General features: G+C 45.1%; 1 protein-coding gene across 5 annotated transcripts; it reads left to right on the top strand.

Moving 5' to 3' along the window:
* Positions 1-24,625, top strand: MFL1 (Mitochondrial substrate carrier family protein). 5 transcript variants are annotated; one of them, XR_016076180.1, is made up of 3 exons: positions 1-1,427; positions 5,906-6,306; positions 6,377-7,133. XR_016076180.1 is itself a non-coding variant. In XM_088887513.1 (2 exons), the coding sequence occupies exon 1, from the start codon at positions 133-135 to the stop codon at positions 1,378-1,380; it is 1,248 nt and encodes a 415-aa protein (XP_088743639.1). In that variant the 5' UTR covers positions 1-132; the 3' UTR covers positions 1,381-1,427; positions 22,240-24,625. The 5 variants fall into 5 exon arrangements, 4 of the variants coding, with proteins under 4 accessions (XP_088743639.1, XP_088743641.1, XP_088743640.1 ...); XM_088887513.1 differs by lacking the exons at positions 5,906-6,306; positions 6,377-7,133 and adding an exon at positions 22,240-24,625; XM_088887515.1 differs by lacking the exons at positions 5,906-6,306; positions 6,377-7,133 and adding an exon at positions 22,249-24,625.
* Positions 24,626-24,689: the final 64 nt, after the last annotated feature.

Raw genomic sequence — 24,689 nt, forward strand, 5'->3', positions numbered from 1 at the left:
AGCCAAGCGAAATCTTTCTCCGGAGTCACTATTTGAGAGATCTACTTCTATCGCCTGAAACCTCAAGAGGAGTTGAGGACCAGAAACACACACAGAGACAGAGACAGAGAGGGAGAGAGAAAGAGAGAGACCATGGAGGCCAGACTCTCTGCTTCCCTTGGTCTTCCATCTCCAAACCCCGATTACCATCGCAGCCTCGCCGATTTCGACAGCCTCTTCAATCACTTCAACGCACTCATATCCTCCTCAAATCTCCAAGGCATCAAACCTAATCAGTCCTTGGAGAAAGCTTCCAATAACAGCAAGAGCAGTGGCAACTTCCTCACTTTCTCTTCAACTTCTATGTCCATAGAGACTAACCTGACATCTTCGTTTGTTCCCCACGAAAACACAAAACCCAGATCTCAGAAATGGCTAAATCCCGCAACGAAAGGAAATACAAAGATCCAGGCGCTGATGAAAAACCTATCAGTCCTCGAAAGGGCTGTCATTGGAGCATCGGCGGGAGGAATTGCGGGTGCTCTCACCTACGTATGCCTCCACCCTCTTGATACCATCAAAACTAAGCTCCAGACAAAAGGGGCAGCCCAGATTTACAAGGGAACTTTCGATGCCATCGCCAAAACTTTCCAAACGAAGGGAATTCTGGGTTTCTACAGTGGCGTATCGGCCGTTATTGTTGGCTCGACTTTCTCCTCTGCTGTGTACTTTGGGACTTGCGAATTCGGTAAATCGGTCCTATCTAAATTGTCCCAATTCCCTACCTTGCTTATTCCTCCAACTGCTGGTGCAATGGGCAATATTGTCTCCTCTGCTATAATGGTGCCCAAGGAGCTTATTACTCAAAGAATGCAAGCGGGGGCGGCGGGGAGGTCTTGGGAGGTTCTGTTGAGGATTCTGGAGAAAGATGGGATTTTGGGTCTATACGCTGGTTATTCTGCGACTTTGCTTAGAAACTTGCCTGCTGGAGTATTGAGTTATTCCTCATTTGAATATTTGAAAGCCGCCGTGTTGAGTCGAACGGGGCAAGCTCATTTAGAGCCGTTTCAGAGTGTCTGTTGTGGTGCATTGGCAGGAGCCATTTCGGCTTCTCTCACGACACCTCTTGATGTGGTGAAGACCAGGTTGATGACTCAGGTTCAGGGAGAGGCCAGAGATAAGGTTGTTGTTGCTGTGTATGGTGGAATTTCGTCGACCATAAAACAGATTTTGAAGGAAGAGGGATGGGTAGGGCTGACCCGTGGAATGGGGCCCCGAGTTCTTCACAGTGCGTGTTTTGCAGCATTAGGTTACTTTGCATTTGAGACTGCTAGGCTTATTCTGTTGAATCAGTATCTCAACCGGAAGGAATCTTATGAGATGGCCAGTGTTCTCTCTTGATTCAATGGTTATTATTTGATGTGAAAGCATGAAATCAACTATTAAAGGTGACAATTATTATCTACCCTCATATGCACCTAGGACTTTTCCTGTTCTTTCCAATTCACAGTTTTTGCAGAATTTAATTTCTGTTTAAAATGTGTTTTCGATCCTAGAAGTCTATTGTAATTGTATTTTTAAGATGAGGATTCTAGTTGTAAATGTATCTTTTTTTTTTGACATATTATAGTTTGTTTTCTTCTTCGTTGATGGACAATCTCTTCAATAAGTGTATTGATTTTTCATTTTCTAAAGAATTGCTATTGTTAGACATGCATACCCAGCAGAACACAGCACACTGGGAAGATTAATATGAAATCGGTTTCGCCTTTCCTGTTTCACTTTATATTGCGCCTAGGTTCCAATACATCGAGAAGTGCAGGTATCTTATACTTTGAGTCATATCAACCATGTTTCCACCAGAAAAACAAACATTGAGACCTAGTTACTGCCCATAAGGATGCTAGAATGGTTTCTTTTCCGACTACTCTCTTCCCCAGAAATGACAATCCTTGGATCAGTGATAAAGAAAACTAATTATGGTTGTAAAGGAAAACCTCACACTCTTTATTTAATTTTTTTGTTGTTTCTGTCATTTGTTTGGGTGCAAGTGGACTACATCTAACTCTTTATTGTCCTACCTCAAAGAGTTACTTATAATCAACTCGCTTGCATGCATAAATTCTTCAGATTTCTCAAAACAAGGTTTGGAGGCATAGTCTAATCATTTAGAGATCTATCAATTTCTTGCCTTTATTTGCTACAAAAAAGGACATAATATATCTATGAGAAATATCATTTGTTTGGGGAAGGAGGGTTCACAATAAACTCATGACCAATGATATCACAAATGATATTTCTCATAGATATATTATTTGTCCTTTTTTGTAGCAAATAAAGGCAAGAAATTGGTAGATCTCCAAATGATTAGACTATGCCTCCAAACCTTGTTTTGAGAAAGCTGAAGAATTTATGCATGCAAGCGAGTTGATTATAAGTAACTATTTGAGGCAGGACAAGGAGTTTAAATGTAATCCACTTGCATCCTCCAAGTGTGGGATTGTATAAAATTAGATCATTTTGAATTATGTACTGGAGTAGCAATAGTCAAAGGTTGATTAGTGGCTCATGGTAAACAAAACCTCCTATTAATTTAATTCCAGGTCTGGGAATTTGATAGAACCCTGATTCAGCCATCTCAAGTTTTGAGGGTTCAGCTGGGCAGTCTACCAAAGATCTCATGTGGCACCCCCTATCAAATTTGTCTACTCCAAGAGGACATATCAGCACAACTAATTCCCCCCCTCCCCTCCCCATGTGCTGGTAAATCAGGTTGTTATGCATGAATAGTAGTAGTATAAATATCTCTGTGAAAGCCCGATGAAGGGTAGAAAAACATTACCAGAATTCCTTTCCTTCTTCTTATCTTCTTTCTTAGGAGGAAGAGCTCCCTCAAAGTAGCTCAGTTTTGTTGTGTAGCTTATCAACTGGTATCAGAGCACGATCTGGGATGGTCACTACCAGGTCCAACGTTGTTGATGATCGAGTCGATCTCTTGGAAGAGCATCTTCACCAGATCGATGGATATGTGAAGGAGATGAAGGAAATCATAACCACCTTCATTTCACAGTTTGAGAGGACCACTTCTAGGGCTAACAGGGAAGGCGAGCAAGAAGGGTCTAGTGGAGACAGTCATTGTCCGCATGGAATTCCTTCAGGAAGAGCGATCAAGATCAACTTCCCCATTTTCTCAGGTGATGATCCTGTACCTTAGATTAATAGAGCTGAGCAATACTTCGCATTCCATGAATTCCTGCCTCCTAGAGGCTGCAAACCGCGGTTATCCACCTAGACGATGAAGCAAATCTCTGGTATCATTGGTACCAGAGGTCTCACCCGCAACTCACTTGGCTTGACTTCACTGAAGCCCTTAATGTCTGATTTGGACCTGGGTACGAAGACTTTGATGAATCTTTGGCCAAGATCCGACAGTCTGGAACAGTTAGAGAATATCAAAACCATTTTGAGAAGCTATCTTCTAGAGTTCAGAACTAGATTGAGAAGGCCTTAGTTGGAAGTTTTGTAGGGGGCCTCAAGGACTAAAAGCATGAAGTGAAGGCCATGTGACCTCCGACTGTTATAGTAGTGGTGGGTCTGGCCAAACTCTTTGAAGAGAAGATCAAGAGAAGTAAGAAGTCTTTTAGGACTTTCAGCCCGATCCTTAAGACCCTTGTGGACCGCCCTTGAGACAGGAACCCGGTTTAGTTATTAAGACTTCCCTAGTTTGGGTTGAACCCAAGTCAACCAAATTAACAAGCCAGAACCCCTACCCAATAAGAAAACTAATGGTGCACGATTTGGATGCTCCTATCTAGAAGGCAGCTCGGATGTTGGTTGTATAGTAGGCCGGTCAAACTGCAAGACAGATGGATCAGAGAACCCGGGGTGGTTAGCCCAGCGAGGTCGCTCTGATGCTTAAGTTAGTACTGGATGTAAGTAGCGAGTTGAAAGCTTGAGAACTTGAGAGCTAGAGTGCACTAAATCGCGCGTACCTGGGTCTCAGGGGCTAATACCCTTATATAGCTGGGCTGTCGTGGGTCTCACGAAACACTCCCGAGATCTTTGGCCCGATCCGTAGGAGTCCGTTCCGCTCCGGAAGGTGGATAACCTGCTAGTTGATAAGGCCCATCGCGTCCCTCTGATTTGGGCGGGATGAGGATAAAGCCTACGGTTGCATGGCGTGATCCCGAGGGGTTCAAAGACAATTGGCAAGCTTCTAGAAGGCTGCTACGTGTCACTTCGACAGGCTGGGTTATCCCGAGATACCCGGGTTTCGGTTCTACCCGAGGTGACCGAGATACCCGAGGTGGCCCGACCTGCCAAGGTGGCTGAGAATGTTAAGTCATGCGTCTAATCACCAGGTTATGTCCACGTGTCCGCAACTTACTAGGTCGGGCCAAATCACCCCTCATCAGTTGCTCCCCACTCCCCATGCCAAGGGTCCTGACTTGGTGCGGGGAGGTCATGGCGGAGTTAAGTCGATTTGGCTCGTCTTCCTCCAAGTTGGTGTCCGGTTCGATGGTCAGACCTTGGCAACCCGCCCGATTCAATCGAGAACTCAGATCGCGTACCAGGAACGTGCGGACGTCACACGGATTCCAAAACCCCGCGGATGTCAAAACGCGCGCTCAACTATTTTCGCCTCAAGGGTCGTGCGACCGGTTTCTATAGGAACCGTTGGATTGCTTCGATCTGGACCGTCCAAGATCGGTTAGTGCGGCTTTAAATAGGGACCTTGGGATCCCATTTTGTCACCTTGCTTTGGAATTGTAGTGATTTGGAGCTCGCGCTTTGGTATCCAGGTCAATGGTGTCTACTCTTGTGTCTGAGGTCGCTTTCTCTTCTCTTCGGGTAAGCCTTCTTCGCTCCAGTCCGTTTCCTTTCCAATATGAATGGTATTTGTTTTTCCCTTGGCGATAGCGAGTCCGACCGAATTGGGGAAACCTCCTCGGCTCGCGAATGAGCCCGGTTCGGCCGAAGTGACCTTGTCTCAAGAGCATGAGATCGGTGCCACAGAGGTGACCACCTCGGCGAGCCCTACAGATTCCAGTCCAACTGAACATAACCTTTTAGTCCAGGAGTGTAAGTCATTTGGTGGGAAGGCGTCGTCCTCCAGGCCGCCCAAAAAGACTTCCAAGCTGCCCAAAAAGACTTCCAAGCCACCCAAAAAGACTTCGACTCCCAAGTGTGCTAAGAAATCCCGAGGTCCAGATAAGTTCGGTCCTTCAACTCTGTCACTCAAGAGACTCCAAGCCCTGGTCCTCAAGTACAAACTCCCCGACAACCTCAGCTACTCTATCCCCTTGGAGGGATATCCCTGACAACACGACCTGGACGAGATCACAGTCTTCGAGGAGTAGCTCATTGCCGGGCTGCGCTTCCCTCTTCATCCCTTCATCATCGAGGTCATTAAGTATTTCAACATCACCATGGACCAGTTGCACCAGAACTCAGCTCGGACCTTTGTAGGGACCATCCCAGTTTTCCACGACTTCGGCATACCCTTGAGCTTAGATACCTTCAGTCCGCTTTTTGATGTCAAAATAAATTCCGTCAGCCTCGTTCAGGAGGACAAGTGTAGCTATTACATCTCCTACCGGCTTGGATATAAAATCCTCTACGAGTACCCGAATAAGGTCCTGGCTCGGAAAAGGAGGTACTTCACCATTTCTGTTGAGTGGGGGATGGTCTTTTCCAACACACTGGAGGACCTGCATTAAGGACCCCGAGGACAAGCTCAATGAGATACAACGAGAGGAGGTGTACTTCTTAGTTGACCTCGAGCTATTGGCAAAGGAGTACTTGGCCGAGAAGATGCTCATTGAGGTCGGGCTAAGTCCTCTGGGTAGGTCGTCACCTCGGCACACGTGTTTCCCTTGTTTTCTCTTTTGATTACTTTGACTGATCTGGTGGTTGATTTCTACAGGAACCATGTCTGATATCCCTTTCGCTGAGCTATTTGGGGATATGAAGAAGAGGAAGAAGAGGACGACGTCGCAAAGCAACGCTCCCCGTTAGGTCGCTAGCACTCTGACCACTAAGCCCGCAACCACCGGTGCCCAGGAGCCCCCAGTCGTCAACCTGGTCGAGGAAGATCACAAAAGGAGTCTACCTCCCCCACCCGAAGGGGCCCGATCTCCAGCACGCCAGGGCGCTACCCTCGGGGTTGGCTCCTCCAGCGAGGGCCCCGAGGTGGTCCTGAACGTCTTGAATGTTCGATCCAGCCTTCTGAAGAGTAGGGACGCGGTCTTCCCCGCCAAGGCCCAAAAGTATGTCGGGCTGCCTGTCGAACAACTGTTGGCCAAGGCTGCTAGCAGCTGTATGGTGGTATGTCTTTGACTTGAATTCTTCCAGCTGTTTTGGTCTTCAACAGTTGAACTAATTCTCATTTTTGTAGGTGAATTCCATGGTACACTCCCTCGCCCAACAATCCGAGCTGCACCATAAGGAGGCCCGATTTGCCATGGCAAAGGTTGAAGAAGCTGAGCAAAGAACCGTTGCCGCCCAGGTCAAACTGTCGAAGGCTCGCAGTCTCACCCATAAGCTTGAGAACGATGCACGGGCCCAGGACTTGATTGAACATATGATGAAGGAAGCTGACGAGCTGAAGAAGACCTTGAAGGAGTGTGAGGCTGCCTTTGACGAGGAGATTGAGAATGCTAGGAAGGCCGTTGTTGCTGAGTACCAGGGTTTGACAACATTCCGCGAGCTAAGGATGGAGATTGGCACAGGTGCGCTTATAGGAAGGGCTTCAAGCTTTGCCGGTGGTTGACTAGGCGTAAGTTCCCTAACCTCGACCTCCACGCCATTACCACTATTGGAGTTACCGACGCCATGGCTACGGAGGCTGAGAAAGACCGGACTCGGAGGAAGCAAGCGACGAGGAGGAGGGAGGAATGGAGAGGGCTACAATCGACGAGGTCATAGAGACCGATGTGGTTGCTGCTGCCAAGGACGCCATGGAGATCGAACCATCCAGGACTTTCGAACATGTTGCAAGTGGGGGCAAGGAGCCCCATGAAGACTAATTCTGCCTCTTTTCTTGGACCCCCCGTACATAATGTCTCGAGCCTCCGAGCTCGGATAAGTAGATTTTTCTTTTCTTTCCCCTTTCCCCCCTTTTTTCTTTTTTTTTTTTTTGAATGTACTTAGCCTCCCTTTTTTGCAATGAAGTAATGAAGTACATTTTGTTCTCCACTCTGTGAACAATTGCGCAAATTTAATTTTTTTCTAAGTGTAGATTACCCCAAGGTGCCGAGCTGGTGAGCTAGGCATAGTTAGGAATAATCCGAAGTCAATGTAAGCCGAGGTGTGTGGACACTGTAGGGTATGTACCTGACCTGTCTACACACCGATGAGGCTGAAAGTGAATTGCTTTTTTATTTTGCCCATGCCGAGGAGGCGACTGGGTCTTATGTAGTGCTGAGGTCTTTTATCAGCTCGGCACCTTAGCCCTTAGGCTCTGGGAGCGACTCATAATCTACTCTCCTATGTACACCCTGACCAGCTCGGTGGTCTTCTGGACTTGGTAAATTTTTTGCGGATGTCTGACTTATGAGCTCATAAGTAGTACCTCTTCAAGTTGTTGACGTTCCAAGCACGGGGTAGCTGCTTTCCTTCCATCGTCTCGAGTTCGTATGTGCCTTCGCCGAAAAATCGTCTCACCCTATACAAACCTTCCCAGTTCGGTCTGAGCTTACCAACGTCGGGCTTAGGTACTATCACCTTCCGGAGTACTAGGTCGCCAACTCAGAACTGGCGTCTCTTGACCCGGGCATTGTAGTACCGAGCTACCCGTTGTTGGCAGGCCGCGGTTCAGATATAAGCTAGGTCGCGTACTTCCTCAATTAGGTCAAGATTTGTCCGCAACCCGTCGTCATTGGTTTCTCCATCGTACGCCTCAAGTTGTAAGGTCGACACCTAAATTTCAGTTGGGATTACGGCCTCCGTTCCATATGTCAAATTGAATGGTGTCCTGTAGGCCCAAAGGACACTGGGTAGCTCATCCACCCACAACCCTTTAGCTCGCGCCAAGCAAGCTTTCAATCAGCGGAGGATGGCCCTGTTCGTCACCTCGGCCTGTCTGTTCACCTGAGGGTGTGCTACCAAAGTGAAATTCTGTTGGATCCCCATCTCAGCACATCGGTTTTGGAACTTGATATCTTCAAACTGCTTTCCGTTGCCCGATATCAACACCTTGGGTAGTTTGAAGTGGTAGACTGTGTTCTTCCAAAAGAAGTTATGCACGTTTCGGGCTGTGATTATTACTAGTGACTCGACTTCCACCCACTTCGTGAAATAGTCCACTGCCACGACTAAAAATCTTCTTTGCCCGGTTGCTAGTGGGAATGGACCGAGAATATCTATTCCCCATTGAACAAAAGACCACGGGCTGGTCAGATACTTCAGGTCGGTGGCAGGTTAATGGAGGATGTTGGCGTTCCTCTAGCAGTTATCGCATTTCTTGACGAGCTCGAGTGCATCCGCTTTCATGGTGGGCCAATAATACCCTTGCCTTAGCGCCTTTTGGGCGAGCGCCTTGCCCCCCAGGTGTCCTCCACAAAGGCCTTCATGGATCTCGAGGAGTACCCGGTCTGCTTCTAAAGGTCGCAAGCAACATAAGGGAGCGTAAAGGATCTCCTGTACAGTTGCCTGTCAATAATAACGTACCAAGCTGACTGATGCTCTACCCTCCGAGCTTCGTTGCGGTCTGCTGGTAGGGTCCCGTGGAGTAGATAATCAACAAGCGGGTCAACCCAGCTCGGTTCTGCTTGCAACATGGGAGCGACCTCTTCTGCCTCCTCAAGAATGCTAGGCCGAGGCGGGTCTTCTATGTATACCGTCCTCATGGTGTTGTCACTTGTGCTTGCCAACCGTGATAATGCATCGGCCTCAACGTTCTTTGACCTCGGTACTTGTCAGATAAACTAGGAGAAGGTCGGCAGGAGTTCCCTTACTTTTGCTAGGTAAGCCATCATCGTAGGATTTCGAGCCTCGTATTCGCCATTCACCTGGTTCACAACCAGCTGGGAGTCGCTGCATACTACAATGTGCTTCGCGCCGATCTCATTCACTAAGTTCATTCCGGCTATCAATGCCTCATACTCCGCCTCATTGTTTGATGCCTCGAATCCAAACCGGAGAATGCACTCCAGCTTCACCTCACTCGGCCCATACAGTATGAGTCCAGCACTGTCTAAGTGGAGGATCTAGGGCACCTCGTCTTAGGTTGGGCTTTCTCTAACTGGGACCGGCGCCGCACTAGTTGACGCCTATGACGCACTAACCGGCTCAGCCACCTCAGGGGCCGACGTGCTGAACGTGCATTCCACCACTAAGTCTGCCAAGACTTGAGCTTTGATCACTGGGCGTGGCTCAAACCGGATGTCATACTCGTTCAGCTCGATGGCCCACTTCGTCAATCTGCCTGACACCTTGGGCTCCAATAGGACATGCCTCAAGGGTTTGTTGGTGATGACGACGATCGTGTGTGCTTGGAAGTAAGGGCGTAGTTTCTGAGTTGCGATTACTAGTGCGTAGGCCAGCTTCTTGATGTCGGGACATCTGGTCTCTGATGCCTGCAAAACCTTGCTCACATAATAGACGGGTTGTTGGACCCAGTCTACTTCTCTGATTAGTACTGAGCTGACCACCTCGTCACTCGTAGAGAGGTGCAGCTGCAGCTCGTCTCCTTCAGGTCGGGTCAGAACCAGTGGTGTACTTAGATATTTTTTCAGCTCGTTAAACGCAAGCTGGCACTCTTTGCTCCACTCAAAGTCCTTGTTCTTTTTAATTGCTTTGAAAAAGGGTAGACATCGGCCCGCCGATTTAGATATAAACCGGTTTAGGGCGGCTACCCGGCCAGTTAGCCTTTGGACTTCCTTTATTTTTTGGGGCGGTCTCATATCTAGTATGGCCTTTATTTTATCCGGTTTGGCCTCAATGCCACATCGGTTCACTATATAGCCAAGGAATTTACCCGACGTGACCCTGAAGACACATTTGTTCGGGTTGAGCTTCATGTTAAATTTCCTTAGAATTTGAAAAAAACAGTTTAGATCATCAATTAAAGAATTTGAAAACTGGGTCTTCACGACCATGTCATCAACATAACATTCAACTTTATTGCCAATCAATGGATCAAAAACTTTGTTTACAAGGCGTTGGAAGGTCGCTCTAGTGTTTTTCAGTCCAAAGGGCATTACTTTATAGTAGTACAGCCCTAGTTCGGTTACAAAAGTTGTTTTATCCTAGTCGGCTAAGTCCATCCTAATCTGGTTGTAGCCGGAGTAAGTGTCCATGAAGCTCAACAACTCGTGCCCCGAAGTCGCGTCTACCAGGCGGTCTATTCTAGGATGGGGGAAGCAGTATTTCGGGCAGGCTCTGTTGAGGTCGATGTAGTCGACGCACATGCGCCACTTTCTGTTGGCCTTCTTCACCAGTACAAGGTTGGCCACCTAGCTTGGGTATTGGACTTCCTTAACGAAGTCTGCTGCGAGGAGTTTCCCGACCTCCTCATCAACTACCCTCCACCGCTCCGGGGCGAGGTTTCGTTTTCTTTATCTAACTGGCATGACTAAAGGGTCCACATTAAGCTTGTGAGTTATTATGCTAGTATGCCGGGCATTTTTGTCGCGGACCAAGCAAAAACATCTAAATTACTGAGTAGGAAACTTACTAGTTGCAACCGAAGTGGTTCGCTTAGCAGAGTGCCAATCTGGAGGGTCTTTGTCTGCTTGGCGTCAGAGACCGGTACCTGGACTGTCTTCTCCATTGGGGTAGCTTGCTCCTCTGCTTGTTCGGGTGGTGGCTCTAGTTCGACGTCCTCTGCCAACTTTGCCTTGCCCTTCAACGCGGCCACGTAGCACTTATGTGATTCAAGTTGGTCGCCTCGTACTACCCCCACTCCACAGCTCGTCGGAAACTTAATGGACAAGTAGTAGGTTGACACCACCGCACGTAGGGCATGCAGGATGGGCCAACCTAAGATAGCGTTGTAGGGGGACGGAGTCGCGACTACCAGGAATGTGTGCTCGAAATGCACTAAGTTGGGCCATGCTCCCGCTGCAACTGGCACTGTGGTTCGGCCAAGGGGCCTAACCACCTCACCGCTGAACCCGACTAAGGGCGTGTTTGCTAGCTTCAGGTCTTTCTGCTCCAACTGCAACTTGTCAAATGCCTCCAAGAACAAGACGTCTGTCGAACTCCCGGAGTCTACCAGTACCCACTTCACCTCGAAGTCATTAATTACAAGCTTGACAACGAGGGCGTCATCGTGCGGATATTGGATCCCACGCACATCGCCCTCAGTGAAGATGGGCTCCTCTACCCGAGGTCGCTTCGGTGGGTTCTCAGTTTCATGCTCTAACTCCCAAACTGAGGTCTTCCCTACTGCTGTGCTACACCCCGTAACGATAGACCAATCGGTGATCATGTTGATCACCCCGTGGATTGGCCTATCCTCTGGTGGCTGTTGCCGGGGTGGTTGCTGTTGATCATTCCTCCTGCTTGATTCTAGAGCTTCCCTCCTCTGGTTGGCCTGTTGGTCTGTCGTCTCCCTGTTCTCATGCTTGATGAACTTTTTCAAGTACCCGCGGTGAATCAACTCTTCGATCTCGTTCCAGAGGTTTCGACAACCTTTTGTGTTGTGCCTGATGTCGCGGTGAAGTGGCAATAGACGTTTGGGTTTCTAGTTAATAGGTCTCCTCACATCCTAGGTGGCCACTTAACATAGCCGGTGTCTTTGATCGCCATCAGGATCTCACCTCGCTTTGCATTGAGGGGGGTGTAGGTGGTCCTTTGGATTGGAGGGGTTCTAGATCGTCGACTTGACCCGGAACCCCGAGGTGGGGACTTGCTCCCCTTGTATGAAGACATACTTCTCTTTGGTGACTTGCTCTTCCGCCGTCGATGTTTACTGCAGCTGGTGCCTTCATCATCTCTCTTCCTCTTTTCTCCTTGCTGGAGCTCTACCTTGGACCCGAGGGCCTCTTTCGTCCTCATGAACTTGTCAGCATCGTCAAGGAACTTCTCCATCATCTTTGGGGGGTTCACTCCGAGGTGCCAAGAGAATTTGACCTGCCAAACTCCTTTTTGTGCTGCGATGAGACATGTCGCTGGGTCTAGGTCGAGTATTTGCAAGCATTCTTCATTGAATCGCTTGATGTAACACGTGATTGATTCATTCTCCCTCTGGACCACGTTCAGAAGGCTTGCTGTAGATTTCGGGCACTTCTTACTTGTGATAAAATGAGCAGTAAACATGTTTGCAAACTGCTCCCAACTCTTGATTGAGCCCGGTGCTAAACTCATGTACCATAACCTGGCCAACCCTCTAAATGTTGTAGAAAAGGCTACACACATGCTTGCTTCATCTGCTTCGGCAAGCAACATCTGAGACTGGAAACCATCGACATGATCATTGGGATCAAACTTCCCATCACAGGTCTCTAGTGTGGGTGTCTTAAATCCTTGTGGCCTTGGGGTCGAGAGTATTTCTGGTGCCAGGGGAGGGCTAGCTCAACAATACAGGAGCCTGCTGCGCAGCTGCAGAGCTCACTTCCTCACCCTGCTCGGTGCCAACGATTGGTTGCTTTTCGACGGACTGTTCCTGGCTGATGTTTGGCATGTTTTGCGACGTCGCTTCTTCGTGGCTTCAACATTGGTGTTGTTCACCTCGGTATTATCTAGCACCTCGGCTCTAGTGCGGTCCCGTTCCCGGATGCTGTCGCGAGGTGGGAACTGGCTCTTGTTACCCGCATCTTCACGATCACGAACTTGGTGCTAGTTGCTGCGAGTGACAGGGGGTCTTGGTGTGAGTCCGCACCTCTAGCCTTGAGCTGGCAGTTACTGACCTATGGATCACGGTTTTCACACCACGAGTGTTGCTGCTGATCGGTCTTGGTGTGATGACTGCTCTTGGGCCGATCCTTCTGGTTTGCCCCCTAAGAAGGTGAGGGTGTGTGCTGACTTTCAACTCTGTCCCGAGGTGGGGTTCGGACTCGAGGAGTTGGAACCTGGGATGTCCCCGCACCCCGAGGAGGAGATCGGCACACATTCTACTGCGGTTGGTTCTGACTTCTGTTTTGCTGAGGGTTCTGGTTCTGGTTCGGCTGCAGTGGTGGAAACTACTGCTGATATTGTTGGTAGAGATAATACTGCTGGTATTGTTGAAACTGGTGAATCTGCTGCATCTGTAGTTGCATCACCCTGACACTCTGCACCAGCTCGTCAAACTGTTGAGTCCCGACCCCAGGAGGAACCACGGAGGGCTCAGGAAATGGAAAGGTGGTACTAACATGGGGAGCGGAACGTGCAACGGCTGGGTGTGAAATTGTTGTTGTTGGGTCTGTACTGTTGGAATCCCCTAGATAGTAAGGGGATGGTAAATTGGTCGATACAAACCGTGGGGAACTCTTGATTGGTGGAGGCTTGCTCTTGCCCCCCAGAGACGGTCATCTCGGCACTCTTTCCGGTGTTGCTTGAGGTTGTTGAATATAAGTAAAGAAGGTAGGAACTTAGCTTTTTTGTCGCGATTCCCACAAATGGCACCAATTGATAGTGCGCGATCTGGATGCTCCTATCTGGAAGGCAGCTCGAACATCGGTTTTATAGTAGGCCGGTCGAACCCAGGGTGGTTAGCCCGACGAGGTCGCTCCGATGCTTAAGTTTGTACTGGATGTAAGTAGCGAACTGAAAGCTTGAGAACTTGAAAGCTAGAATGCACTAAATCGCGCATAACTAGGTCTCAAGGGCTAATGCCTTTATATAGCTGGGCTGCCGTGGGTTTCACGAAACACCCCCGAGATCTTCAGCCCGACCTATAGGAGTCCGTTCCGCTCCGGAAGGTGGATAACGTGCTAGCTGATAAGGCCCATTGTGTCCCTCTGATTCGGGCGGGATGAGGGTAAAGCCTACGGTTGTGCAGCATGATCCCGAGGGGTTTGGAGACGGCTGGCAAGCTTCTAGAAGGCTGCTACGTGTCACTTCGACAGGCTGGGTTATCCCAAGATACTCGGGTTTCAGTGCTATCCGAGATACCCGAGGTGGCCCAACCTGCCGAGGTGGCCGAGAATGCTGAGTCATGCGTCTTATCACCAGGTTATGTCCATGTGTCTGCTGCTTACTAGGTCGGGCCAAATCACCCCTCATCAAAAACTACCGTGGGTTGAGATGCAGGCCCGACGGGATAAAGGCTTATGTTACAACTGTGAAGAAAAGTGGGGCCCATGTTTTGTGATTGGAACCAACTCATCACGGAGTTCACCATTGAAGGAGTGCCCTATTAGCTCCAAGGGTTGGAACCAAAGGCCAACCTCTATAGATTCCCCTAAGACTATACTGAAATGTTGCCAGAACTATGGTGTTCCCACTTTCATACACTTGGGCCAAATGGGCCCAGAACCTGTGTTGACCGATCAGGATAATGGGGAAGATTTAGTTGCTACACAAGTCCAGCTACAACAACTACTCCAAGAGTTTTCGGATGTTTTTTAGGAACCCAAGTCCCTCCTACTGGAGCGGGCTCATGATCACAAAGTCATACTTCACACGGGAGCTGCCCCCACAAACGTAAGACTATTCCATTACCCCTATTATCAAAAGCTAGAAATAGAGAAGATGGTGAAGGAGTTGCTGGAAAAGAAATTCATGCAGCCCAGTAACAGTTCATTTTTGTCACCAGTCCTTTTAGTCAAGGAGGATGGGTCTGGTGACTATGTGTTGATTACAGGGCTTTAAATCATATCACTGTGAAGGACAAGTTTCCCATTCCTATTATCGAAGAGTTATTTGATGAACTGGGACAGGCAGTATTCTTTTCTAAGCTGGACTTAAGATCAGGATATCACCAGATACGAGTATACCCTTATGACATTCACAAAACAGCATTCAGAACTACAGATGGTCAGTATGAGCTTTTGGTTGTGCCATTCGGCTTAACCAATGCTCCCTCAACTTTTCAGAGGCTTATGAATGATGTCTTTAAACCTTATTTGCGCCATTTCATTTTGGTCTTTTTGATGATATTATTGGTTTACACCGGCTTTATGCTAAGCCAACTAAATGCTCCTTTGGGTAGACCAAGGTACATTACCTAGGTCATATCATTGTGGGAGGGAAGGTGTATACAGACCCAGAAAAAGTTAGTTGCATGCTGGAATGGGCTCGTCCCACTTCCTAGAAGGCCTTACATGGTTTCTTGGGATTAACTGGCTACCACTGCCGGTTTATTAAGGGGTATGGAGTTGTGGCTGCCCCCCTAACTCAGCTGCTGAAGAAAAACTCTTTCGAGTGGGATGATAAGGCTGAACAGGCATTCCTGGTCCTCAAACAGGCAGTGACAGCCCCTCCCACTTTGGCTTTACCTGATTTTTCAAAGGAATTTGTTGTAGAAACAGATGCTTCAAGCCGCGGTATTGGGGCTGTGCTGATGCAACCAGGCCAGCCCATAGCCTACTTCAGCAAGGCTCTGTCACCTCAGGCTTAGTCCAAGTCCACTTATGAGAAGGAACTCATGGCCATCACACTAGCCATTCAAAAATGGCGGGCCTATTTATCGGGAAGGAGGTTCACTATTCAAACTGGCCACAGGAGCATCCGTCACTTATTAGACCGGAGAGTTCTTAGCCCAGAATAGCAACGTTGGGCCTACAAGTTATTGGGGTATGACTTCCACATTGAGTACAAGCCCGGTTCACTGTTGCAGATACTGTTACGATCCATTTGTCTCACGTTGGTAGTATGGGATGCTAATGTGAGGCATCCCACATCGGTAGTATGGAATGCTGTTCTGGGGTATATATGTGCTTGGGTTCCCTCCCTCTAACAGCTAGCTTTTAGGGGTGAGTTCTCCTAAGGCACATAACAGACACTCTCTCCAGAGCTGAAGAACTGCATTTGCTGGGGGTTTCTCAACCTCATTACCAGCTTTTGGAACAGGTGAAAGCAGAGGCTCAACATGATTCAGCCCTCACACAAATCAGGTCCAAGTGGCAGCGAGATCCAGCATCAGTCTCTGGGTATTCAATGGTTGATTCCACCTTGTTTTACAAGGGGAGACTAGTGGTGGCAAATCCATCAGTTTATTATGGGGAACTGTCTGTATGTTTCATGATTCAGCTGTGGGAGGTCATTCTGGGGTTCTGTGCACATACAAGCGGGTATCCAGACATTATTACTGGAAAGGGATGAGAACCATGATCAAGGAATATGTTGCTAAATGTTCCACATGTCAACAGCAAAAGTATAATAGTACCCAAGTTCCAGCAGGTTTGCTTCAGCCCTTACCAATACCAGAAAAGGTATGGGATGACATAACCATTGACTTCATCACCAGGCTACCCAAGTCTCATGGGAAGTCAGTAATACTGGTGGTGGTTGACCGGTTCAGCAAATATGCCCATTTCATAGCTCTACCACACCCATATATAGCAGTCACAGTGGCCAGAGCTTATGTCCAAGAAATAGCAAAGTTACATGGTACCCCTAACATTATACTAACTGACAGAGATCCTCTATTTATGAGCCACTTTCGGGAGGCTTACTTCCAACCCAAAGAGTTAAGATGTTGCACACAACCAGCTACCATTCTCAAACAGATGGACAATCTGAGGTTCTCAATCGCTGTTTAGAGACTTACCTATGTTGCTTGACTGGTGACAGACCTAAACAATGGGCCCTGTGGCTGCCCTAGGCCAAATTCTGGTACAACACCTCATACCAAGTGTCAACAGGAACCACCCCCTTCAGGATCATGTATGGGCATGACCCACCAGCTGTATTGCCTTATGAGAAAGGACCCATAACTGTTGCTGAAGTGGAAGAACAATTAACTTCAAGAGACGAGGTGTTGAAAGATCTTAAACTCCATCTGCAGAAAGCTCAGCAGAGAATGAAGTTATATTATGATCAGAAACTTAGGGAGTTGGAGTTCCAAGTAGGGGACTTGGTTTACCTTAAACTCCAGCCATATAGACAGACATCCCTAGCTCAGTGCGCTTGGCAAAAGCTGGCACCCCAGTGTTTTGGGCCCTTCAAGGTGCTTGAGCGGATAGGACAGGTGGCATATTGACTGGATTACCTCCCGACTCCAGGATTGCACCCTGTCTTTCATGTCAACTTGTTGAAGCCTTGCTTATCTTCAACAGCTAAGGTCATCTCCAGTCTACCCCAGTTCTCTGAAGATGGAACCTCCATGATAGAACACCATTCCATCAGTGACTTCAGGTGGGTGAAGTCAGGTGCTAGACTGATCAAGCAAGCTCTGGTTAATTGGAAGAGCCTCCCTCTAGAGGACGCCACTTGGGAAGATGTGTCCCAACTTCAGCTTCAGTTCCCAGATTTCAACCTTGAGGACAAGGTTGTTCCTAAGGGGGGTGGGACTGATAGAACCCCGATTCAGCCATCTCAGGTTCTGAGGGTTCAGCCGGGCAGTCTACCAAAGATATCTCGTGTGGCACCCCCTATCAAATTTGTCTACTCCAGGAGGACACGTCAGCATAACTAATTCCCCCCCCCCCCCCAATGTTTAGGTAAATCAGGTTGTTATGCATGAGGAGCAGTAGTATAAATATCTCTGTGAAAGTCTGAGGAAGGGCAGAAAAACATTACCAGAATTCCTTTCTTTCTTAGGAGGAAGAGCTCCCTCGAAGTAGCTCAGTTTTGCTGTGCAGCTTATCAGAATTGATGTAATACCAGCTTTGTTGCAGTTGATTATTTTTTTATGTTGACTGGCAATGTTGAGCTGATTGTACTGCCTTCTCTTTATCCATCTTGATGCTAAGAAATTTCTCGCTCTATTTAAAAAAAAAAATACAAATCAAAGTTCATGATTAGAAAGAATCTCCTATTAGTGTATGTGTCTCTTTGTGTAGGTGTATTGTGTATGCCACCCTACAATGCTTATTTATCTATGCATATCATCATCATCTAAGTCTTGTCCCAACTATATGGGGTCAGCTATATGAATCCTGTTTTGCCATTCTGTTCTGTTCAGTGCATGCTTATTTACCTATGCATAATATGAAATAATATGATTCATTATGATTTTAGGATTCATTGTGTTGAGACAGGATTGGGTCATCATGACTTCCCTTTAGGTAGATGGGATTTCCCCCCTTTTGCATATCTTCATTCTTATAGTTTATTCTGTGAACTATTGTGTTATTCTGTTGGTGCAGAAGGGTGGTATTCAATCAGCTTAAAGGCCATTACCAATGTTGGTCCAGCTATCTAGGGTCATGGGAGGGGTGGACTGGATATGGTCCTAACTTTACTTTTTTGCTTATTTTGCACAAAGTGGCTCCTTTCAGACTCAAACCCATTTACATTCTTGACAGCCCAAGATTTTGTCATTACACTATGTAATGCAAATTTTCTTCGATTTTCTCTTCATTTTCTGTTTGGATGCATTTATTTGCTAAGAAAAAATCTTATCTACTGATAATTTATTTATGCATTTCTGTTCAGGCAGAAATAGGAGGGGAAGGACATTATATTTTTTTTAGGAAGATGCATGCTGACATTTGAGAGTAATGTGAAATTAAGCCATTGTAAATATTGAAAAGAAGATTATTCAAAGGAAACAGTTGCTGGAGATAGATTTATTAGATTCAACAATTAGTTAGAGACAGCATTCTAAGTGGATCAGTCACAATGTATGATGACTGACCTACTAGTCAAGCATAGTCTCTGTAGAAAATCAAGAATCATTTGTAGGAAATAATTAGGGTGTCCGAATGTTAGAAAGAAATTAAATTGTGCAAATAAATAAAATGATACGAGTTAGGGTAGTCATCCAAGAAATAAGAATCAAGGAATGGAAATGTACCTAGGAGAATTTTGGAGAATTTTACACCTTAAAGATGTTTTGCATCAGCACCAAGCAAGAAAACAAGCCAAGGCTAAAACTTCTTTTCCAAAACTTGTGGTTTGCTTTACAACCACATTATGTACCTCATATAGACTTTCCTTTGAGGAAGGTCTTTCTCATCATGTCAGTAAGTACATTTCTGATTGTTATTGATCCCAGAAAAGAAGTCAGATAGGCTTCTTATGATAGCGAAGACAATGCCTAGATAGTTCTAGTCACCTACAATCCATGCAGCACCCCAATGCTGGTGGTACACTCTGGTTGACTGGAGCTGATGGGAAAACTGTAATGACAAAAGTGACAAGATTTTTTTTGGGAAGTGGGAGATATAGCAAAGCAACTTTAGAGGCACACGAGTAAAAAAGAATGGGTTATGGAAAGGGAAGGGTTGGAAGAAGGATCAATGTTATGCCATTTTCTCATAGTCTCTAAGGCTGTGTTTGGTTTGAAAAAGAAGGTAGGGAAAGGAAAGGAATGGTAGGGAAACCTATACAAGGTTTGTACAGGTTTCCCTACCTTTCCCTTCCTTCTCATCATCCTTTTACATGGTAGTGCAACAATGGTTATGTGTCATCTATGAACCGAGTTTATATAACCTTTCAGTATTAGGTTAGGACGTTAGCCAATGTCTCTCCTCTTTTGTTTTTAGACATAATGATCGTGGTACCAGAGATGGTGTGGTGAATTTGATCATAAATCTTTGCAGAGAGAACAAATGAATGGTAGGTTAACTGGTTATATCTTTGGCTGTTCCTTAACTTTCTATCTCGTCACTGTAAATTTTAGAGGCTTATTTCTTGGCTGAACTAGGATTTCAGTCATGCATTTGGAGTGTCCAATAGGAGGTTATGACCTGAAAATTTGTAATCTCATTTTTCTATGCACTATATATTCTCTTTGGTGGTTTAAACCTATCTCATTTAGATGTATAAAAGATAAATAACTGGGAGTAGAACTTGGACGGTTGGGCATGGCTAGCCTGACCCCAACTGAAAAAGGTCATTTCAGGAAAGACTAGCTAGTTAAGAAGCAACTGGTTCTTAGTAGCCTGTTTGAATAGGAAGCTGTCTATCTCAGTATCTATTATTGAGAATGGTCTTCTACACCAGAATAACCCAAGCAAAACATATTGGATTCAGAGAAAAGATTGAATATGATTTCTAGGTCATGTGGCTTAGGCAATGTATAAGATGTAAATTATACAACTGAAGGATTGGATGCAAACACGGGAATGACTTGCGACCATTCTATTTCTACCTTGGTGAGCTGCTTGAAATTCATTACACTTTGAAAGAAACAGACAACCTACTATGGGTCTGGATTTCTGAAGAACGATAGATGAATTGACATGAAACTGGATGAGATACTTAAATAAAATATTCTTATTCAGGTGATGTCTAAGATACAAGAAACATGTTTTTATTGATTTATGAATTTTCTTTTAAAGATGAAGATGGGTCCTTGGTTTCTGATATATTATGAAATTGTTGCTGGGATACACTATAGGCGTATCCTGGGAAATATGTTTTTGTTGTACTTGTGCATCATCTTTGTTAGAGGTTTTGGCAGTTGGGACATGCATGCTGCTATTTTCTCCTCTAATACAAGTATGCAAACATGGAAGGAACTGCATGCATGCTTTATTTTTCCTCTAATTAGTTAGTTACCAGCCCGGATTTGACTCCAATTGCTGTAGGTGAAGCTACTTTAAGCGTCTGTTTGGCATCGATGTCGTTGCTCCAGAAAACGGTGACACATCAGCGCCATATCGGAAAAAACAGTGCTCTAGGAAACGTCAATATATTTAGAACCGTTTTTTCATAAAAACAGTGCTCCAAGCCACGCCTTGGAAATCGAGAAGATGTGGTTTGGAGCAACGCTAAATTTGACATTTCCTCAGATTGCAGCTTATTACTGCCAATGATGACATGATGTGGCAATGACGTGGACTTCCTATAATGGTACTAGTGCTGAAAACAGATATGGAGCACTGATACCAAATAGAAAGTGTTGTTGCTCCAGTAAATGTCCTACCTAGCAAACGTTTCCAAATAGAAAGAAGGCACTGTTGGTGCTTCCAACCCACACATCAGCAGCATGCAGCATCGATGCCAAACATAGTGAAATGAGGCTTCATGGGCTATGATATTGAGAAGGATGTGGACAAGTAAGAAATCTGCGTGGGACTTGCTTCATATAAGTTGTGATGATGAATGAAATTTGCTTTGGGCTTACCCAAAAAAAAAAAAAAAAAACAAAAAACAAAATTTAAGAAATTGACTTAAATGTGAGAATTTAACTGAGCCACCACAAGTTCAGGCCCATTCCAGATTCCAACTAGGGGTGCGATGAAGCCCAGCCAAGTCGAATGTCATTCGAGCGTGGCTCATCAAATATCCATGAGGTTTGAGCTCAAACTCGATTTGAGCTCAAATTCGGCTTGACTGAAGCTTAAATATAAGCTAAGATTCTTAAAAATAAAAGTTATACATATAAAAAAATTATTTTTATTTTACATATAAATATTTAAGAATTATAAAAATTATTTATTAATATGCATGTATACAAACTTGATTAGTTTCATGAGCCTTACGAGTCAAGTTTCATTAAGCTTGAACTCTGTTCGATTAACAAACGAGTCTTGGGCTTAACTTTGGTTCGACTCATTTTCTCCCCTACTTCCAACACTGGTAATTATTGTTGGAGACAGTCTTCCTTCACTGCCGTTGAAGTTGTACTGAAAGATCTAAGAACTGGCTACTAAGCCAGAGATCTTGTCCAACCAAATCTGAATTTGATGGGGATTACTGTCATAATATGGTTACCAAAATCACCATCAACGAATATATGACCGAGAACCCTTGTAGCTAATTAGCTAAAATTAATTTTCACTTTCAAATCCGAAAATATTAGAAATTCGGGGGGGGGGGGGGGGGAGGTGGGAGGGTGAAGTTCATTGGGCTATCCAAGTTTTATAAAATCTATTTTCAATATATTTTATTCACGATATATGTTATCAATTTCAATTTTATTTATAATATAATATTTTGGTCATGTTTATTTAATTTATTAATGCCATTCAGTATCCATTTGCAATCCCAATTCAATTCAAATCTAAAATAAATCAGATGTATAAGATTCAAATTTAAATCTACCTTATATTTGCTTCAAACCAATCCATTTGCAGCTCTACTTAAAAGAACAATCTAAAAAAGAACCTTCCGACACAAGAGGCTATACATCTCATAGGGAAGGGCTGTACTATCCTATGTCTTATATGGAGATCCAGAATTACCTGATTTTCAATCACAAGAAAACCACCCCAAGGGATGCAAAAAGGAACACTCTTGCCACACTTCACATTGATGGGTCGTATGACTTGCTATCAGGTCTTGCAGGATGAGCTTTCATCATCAAATGCACCGGCAGAGTTACAGTTCTTGCTGAAGGAGAACCATGTTGGGCCATCGACAGTTATGATGCGGATCTCCGAGCCTTAATCCAAGGGCTCAGAGCAGCCAGCCAACTCAAAATATCTAGGATCATGATATACAGTGACTCATCGCAGCTGATAGACTTTTTGCAGGATAAAAGTCAACTAAAGAAGTGGATAAACCAGTTACACTGTGCACAACTGTCAAGACTTTTATCTACTTTTGAATAAATAGAGTTTGTACGTATAAACAGAAACTACAACAAGGCTGCTCATACACTAGCCTACCTGGCATTTGCATGCCAGGTTAAAATAACTTACAACCCACTGCTATCTCCATCTATATAGTTCAGTTTAACTTAATGAAGTGTTGGTTGCTTCCTTTTACCAAAAAAAAAAACATTTCAAACCAATGTTAGGAAAATTGGACCAGATTAGTCAGTCGAACAGGTAAAAGCATGACCTGGGGAACCTAGATTTCCTACATTCTCTACCTACAAGACCCTGCCCACAGTACACTGCAGCCGCACATCTCACAATGTAAGTGGCAATGTGTGGCTACAATTCAAGGTGGGTAGGTGTGAGTAGAGTAATGGGTAGGAAATCCAGTTTGTGACCTAGGCCCCCAGGTTCAGTCATACCCCTAAAACTGTTATTGCCAAAAAACAGCTATAACTGTCTAGTATATGTTTGACATCGATGCTATAGATGTAGCACCAAATGGTGCTGCTGATGTATGGGTTGGAAGCACCGTTTTCTCAGAAAATGGTGCCTTTTTTTGGAATCGTTGTTGCCAGGTAAGACGTTTCTTGGAGCGACAACAACTTTTTCTGTTTGGTGCCAGTGTTCCAGGAAACGTTTTTTGCATTTCTACCCATTATCCACTGCCACATCACTGCCCTGTTGGCAGTAACGAGCTACAGCTCTAGGAAATGCCAAATTTGGCGTTGCTCCAAGCCATGCCTTCCCAATTTCCAAGACATGGTTTGGAGCACCATTTTCTATGGAAAAACGGTTACAAACAGATGGTTGTTTCCTAGAGCACCATTTTTTCCTACATGGCGCTGATGTGGCACCGTTTTTTGGAGCAACAGCAACGATGCCAAACAAACGCCTAGTGTCCAGCAACTGGTCCAACTTGGGAACCAGTGGCCTCACCCAGTTTATGTAACCGTTGTCAATTTTTTCTTTTACCTATATGTAAATTTCAAAAGGCCATAACTTTATACTCAGGTGTGTAATGGAGGTGATATTTTTTTGTTTTAGGTAACTTTTTATATATATTCCAAGGTGGTGTTAAATGCCTCACTATTTTGTCAAAAAAATTTCCTTTTTTTGTCTCAAATCTTAATTCTTGTATAAAACCATATGCTATAATAGAATATAATTATGTATTTTGTGTGTATATATATATGTATATAATTAATATTGTTATATATTATATAATTATACATATTACATTATTATATATTGTATATATTATATAATATTTTTTATTTATTATGTCACTATGGTTAGACCTCTCGCTAAACCTGGATTGAAATTCTTCTGGTTTGATGTGCGATCAAATTCTCTGAACATCGACCAAAACACTAACGGTTCTAAGTCTAATACTTTTGACTGATAGTATGAAACACTTTTTTTTTATGGAAACTGAAATGTGCTACACAAGCCGGGGGTAGCACGTCCCCATAAGTCTGCAAAACAAATGAGAGACAAATTAGAGGGAAGATTAGAGGGGTCAAGAGAGAGGGAATCCCCCGAGTTCTCTAGTGCTAAGTGAGCTAAAAGATCTATCGCTTGATTTACCTCCCGGAAGACATGGTGGTAAGAAATCCACAGGTTAAAGCATCCACGAGCTCCTTATATCTAGAAATTATGCTCCTTAAACGCCATGGGAGGAAGTGGACTGCTAAAGACAAGAAATTACTAGTTTCAAGTTGCCTTCGATGATGATGGGGGTATCTTTGAAGTTAAGTGCAAAATTATGTGCTTCCCAAGCAGTCTAAGCCTCAGCAACGTTGATGGTGGTGTAGCCCAAGCCTCAGCAAGGTTGAAGTTAAGAGCTAGTCTCTGGCAATGCTTGCAAATAGAACAACTTTCATCCACATAGGAGGCGTCAAAATAATTTTAATGGATCCCATCTTGGGGCTCTTCCAAATGACTTGCCTCCATGATTTGGTAGGTTTATCAATTTGCTTAGAATGAGTACTACTCCAGAAGTCATTTAAATGTTCAAGGGCCCTCTTAATGGCCAAAGAGGGAGGAGTTGAAATATTAGAGAAAGTTTTTTGATTTCTGTATTTCCACAAAACCCAAAGCATAAGGGCATTTTTTTTCAAGATTAAGTTTTCATCTCTGCCTTATTATTGGGTAGAAAATTATCATCGGTTCAACAACCTGCTG

The sequence above is a fragment of the Nelumbo nucifera genome, chromosome 5 (genome assembly GCF_055504915.1).
Source record: "Nelumbo nucifera cultivar China Antique chromosome 5, China Antique-T2T, whole genome shotgun sequence".
NCBI classification, from domain to species: domain Eukaryota; kingdom Viridiplantae; phylum Streptophyta; class Magnoliopsida; order Proteales; family Nelumbonaceae; genus Nelumbo; species Nelumbo nucifera.